The sequence below is a fragment of the Melitaea cinxia genome, chromosome 27, assembly GCF_905220565.1.
Source record: "Melitaea cinxia chromosome 27, ilMelCinx1.1, whole genome shotgun sequence".
NCBI lineage: Eukaryota > Metazoa > Arthropoda > Insecta > Lepidoptera > Nymphalidae > Melitaea > Melitaea cinxia.
Genome location: NC_059420.1, coordinates 10,586,017 through 10,589,762, shown reverse-complemented (window position 1 = coordinate 10,589,762; position 3,746 = coordinate 10,586,017). Strand labels below are relative to the sequence as shown.

At 41.4% G+C, this 3,746-nt stretch overlaps 1 protein-coding gene across 1 annotated transcript; it reads right to left on the bottom strand.

Moving 5' to 3' along the window:
* Nucleotides 1-638: 638 nt before the first annotated feature.
* Nucleotides 639-3,040, bottom strand: LOC123667013 (interleukin enhancer-binding factor 2 homolog). Its single transcript, XM_045601022.1, has 4 exons — nucleotides 2,982-3,040; nucleotides 2,503-2,691; nucleotides 1,868-2,037; nucleotides 639-673 (listed from the first exon to the last, which is right to left on the bottom strand). The coding sequence occupies exons 1-4, from the start codon at nucleotides 3,038-3,040 to the stop codon at nucleotides 639-641; spliced, it is 453 nt and encodes a 150-aa protein (XP_045456978.1).
* Between the last annotated feature and the right edge of the window lie 706 nt (nucleotides 3,041-3,746).

Below are 3,746 nucleotides of genomic sequence, written 5' to 3'. Positions count from 1 at the left end.
CATTATTTGGACACCTTCTCATCATCTATAAGGTATACATTTTAAATTTCAAGTCTCTTACTTCAAAAACATGGGACTTTCACACAAACTTCCAACCCCCGTTTTACCCCTTAAGGGTCGAATTTCGTAAAATTCGTTCTTAGCGGATGTCTACGCTCTATAAGGAGCCTTTCTGCCAAATTTCAAGTTTGTAACTGTTATAGTTTCGGAGATTTTGTGATCAGTGAGCCAACCTACTATCCCCCGTTTTAACCCCAAAAAGGGGTTGATTTCTAAAGATACATTATTTAGACACCTTTCACCATCTATAGAGCTTACATTTGAAATTTCAAGTCTCTTACTTCAAAAAACATAGGACTTTCATACAAACTTCCAACCCCCGTTTTACCCCCTTAGGGGTCGTTTCTCATAAAATCCGTTCTTAGCGGATGCCTACGTCTTATAAGGAGCCTACCTGCCAAATTTCAAGTTTTTAGGTGTTATAGTTTTGGAGATTTCGTGATGAGTGACCTTTCGCGTTTATATATATTATAGATAGATATAAGAGGAATTCAGGTTTACATAAAGAAAGACACAATGTACTTAAATTATAAATTTATTATTACAAATTTTAATATAAAGTTCCTTAATAACTAAACCTAAGCGGCGACTCCGTCTTGCACTCCTTCGTCATCTGCAAACAAAATATATTAAGTAAATAATTATACGGGAAGAAACGTTATGTCGAAGCTATATGTTAAAAACCAGTCAAATATTCTTTTTAATTTTCTAATATTTTCAATCTAAGTTCTTGTGAAATGAAAAATTATGAGAACGGCATTATACGGCATTATAAAAGTGTCGTAAAATTAAAGTGAATGTTTTGTATCGAAAATAGTTTTGTTATGAAACAAATTATCACAAAGTATAACATGAACATTATTATAATAAAGATGACGTCACTTTATTAACAAGCCTGCACTATAGAATATTCTCCGATATATACATACACCCATACTATTGATACGTTGCTTTTTCATAATAATTAGATAATCATATTTTGGCAAGAGTTATATTTTGGCAAGAGTCATATTCTGGCAAGAGTCATATTTGGCAAGAGTTATATTCTGGCAAGAGTCATATTCTGGCAAGAGTCGTATTTTAATAAGAGTTGTATTTTAGCAAGAGTTGTATTTTAGCAAAAGCTATTTTGTGTAGCACAAAAACTGAACTTTCATCCAAACTTGCGAGAGCCCTTAGACCACCTCAACTCGGTTCTTTCGCAAAATTCGTTCTTAGTAGACGTCTACTATGGACACTATGAGCTATTCATATTGGTACAGTAAATATTGGTATACTAATCATTACCACACTTACCACAGCAAAAAGCGCTGTAAAGCAGCATTCTCAGCTTTCCTACTGTTACGTTCTTTTACATGATTTACTAGTCCATATTATTTATACAGTGTGCCTTAAAGAGTATTATTATCACAGCCTTTACAGTCCACTGCTGGACACAGGCCTCCACAAGTTCACGCCAAAAATAACGTGAACTCATGTGTGTTGCCCATAGTCACCACGCTGGGCAGGCGGGTTGGTGACCGCAGTACTGGCTTTGTCGCAACGAAGACGCTGCTGCCCGTCTTCGGCCTGTGTATTTCAAAGCCAGCAGTTGGATGGTTATCCCGCCACCTGTTGGCTTTTTAAGTTCCAAGGTGGTAGCGGAACTGTGTTATCCCTTAGTCGCCTCTTACGACACCCACGGGAAGAGAGGGGGTGGCTATATTCTTTAGTACCGTAGCCACACAGTACTTAAAGAGTATATTCCAATAAAATTTAACATCTGTTGAGTTTGAGTAAGTTAAAATGTGTGTCTAAGTACCCTCACCTTTATCATCAGTGTCCATGGGCTCGGGGGCATCGCTGTAAGCAGGGGCCAGTGGAGACACCACGACACCGTCCCACACGGTGATCTCAGTGGAGATGTCCTTGCCACCCTCGAAGGCCTGCAGTCCCAACACGTACCGATGTCCTCCTCGGGCCACCACACGAAGGAGACTGAAATAAAGGACCATAGGTTGTATAAAACCACGTAGAGAAACTTAAATCTTCGTTAAGATTGTTCGATAGCACCGGGTGCATTACCTAAGTTTGTAATTTAGCTGATGTTGAGATGTACAAATTTTTTTTTCAACATAAAATCATCAACCTTATCTTTTGCTTTTATTAGTTCCTCTTTTTGAGAACGTAAATATATTTTTGACATTCATTAAGTGTGTATAATAAACCGCCTCATGGTATTGTGCCAAACAAACAATATCATTTCATTAGTTAAATCGATTCCTATATATATATTTTTTATATTTCAAGGTTGCAAGGCATACAAACCCGGCTTATGGTAAGCGGTTAGCGTAGGTTACGGCCAAAAGCATTGTCGAACCTATCTCAGACCTTTCTCATCTTGTTACCTCACTTGCCCGTGGACGCTTGCAATACCACAAGCGTTACAAGAGTGCTGTTTACTCTCCACCCCTCAAGTGCGGTGCGGGCGCGTATGCGAGAACAAGAGTCGTCTGGGCGGTGGTGGCGGCGTGGTCCTGAGCGGTCAGGTCCAGCGCGGTGTGCGCGCGCGAGTGCGCCGCCTCGCAGGGGTCCGGCAGCCCCGCGCAGCCCGGCAGGAACAGCCCGCCCGCCAGCAGCGACAGCGCGCGTCTGGGGACACTCGCGGGCTACACTCTGCGTCTACGGCTCATATCTATGTCATTAACTTAATGTGTATTAGATTGTCTGTGGAAGTGAGTAGAGGCCGCGCCAGAGTGACACGCGTTTCAATGGCAGATGATGTGCAGATTATTTTGTGATTTTATTGTTATAAAAAACTTGTAGAAAGAGATAAATGAAAGGATATAATTGAGGAGTAAAAGTGCAATTCTCAGTTTGTCGTAATATTGTAAAATTAAAAGTGTGTTAAATAAAACTTTGTGTTTTCAGAGAAACCTGACCTGAATAAGGCTTTCGATACAGTTAGCAGAGATGGACTATATAACGGACTTGAAAGCATGGGGTGTCCATCAAAACTTCTGAGCCTGACGAAATGCTTCCATAAAGATATGAAAGGTTCTGTCGTATTCAACGGAAACACATCCGGTCCGTGCGAGATACGTAGAGGTGTACGACAGGGCTGCGTATTGGCCCCTACCCTGTTTGGTATATTCTTTTCATTACTCTTAAGAGAAGCGTTCGGCAATGACCAACAGGGTATCCATTTTTATACGAGGACCGATGGGAAGTTCTATAACATCACAAAACTTCTCAAATTCAAGCGTAATCGCGAGGACATTTTTGTAGACAGCCTCTTATTTGCCGATGACGCAGCTTTTGTCGCTGACTCCGCTCTCGAGCTTCAGACCATATTGGACAGGTTCGCCCGGGCGTGTGCACTGTTCTCAATGACGATAAATGCCAAAAAAACCGTTGTGATGGTGCAGGGAAGCACGAAAATACCGAAAATTACGTTGGATGGCGTGCCCCTGGCTGTCGTAAACAAGTTTGCGTATCTAGGGTCTACCATGTCGAACAATCTCCCGCTTGATGCGGAGATCGATATTCGTATCGGCAAAGCGGCGACCACCTTCGGGCAGCTTAATACGAGAGTATGGAAAAACAAACATCTTACCACGCGTACCAAGATGATCGTCTATCAAGCATGCATCTTGAGTATTCTCTCTTACGGAGCTGAAACCTGGACGACGTACGCGAAACAAGAA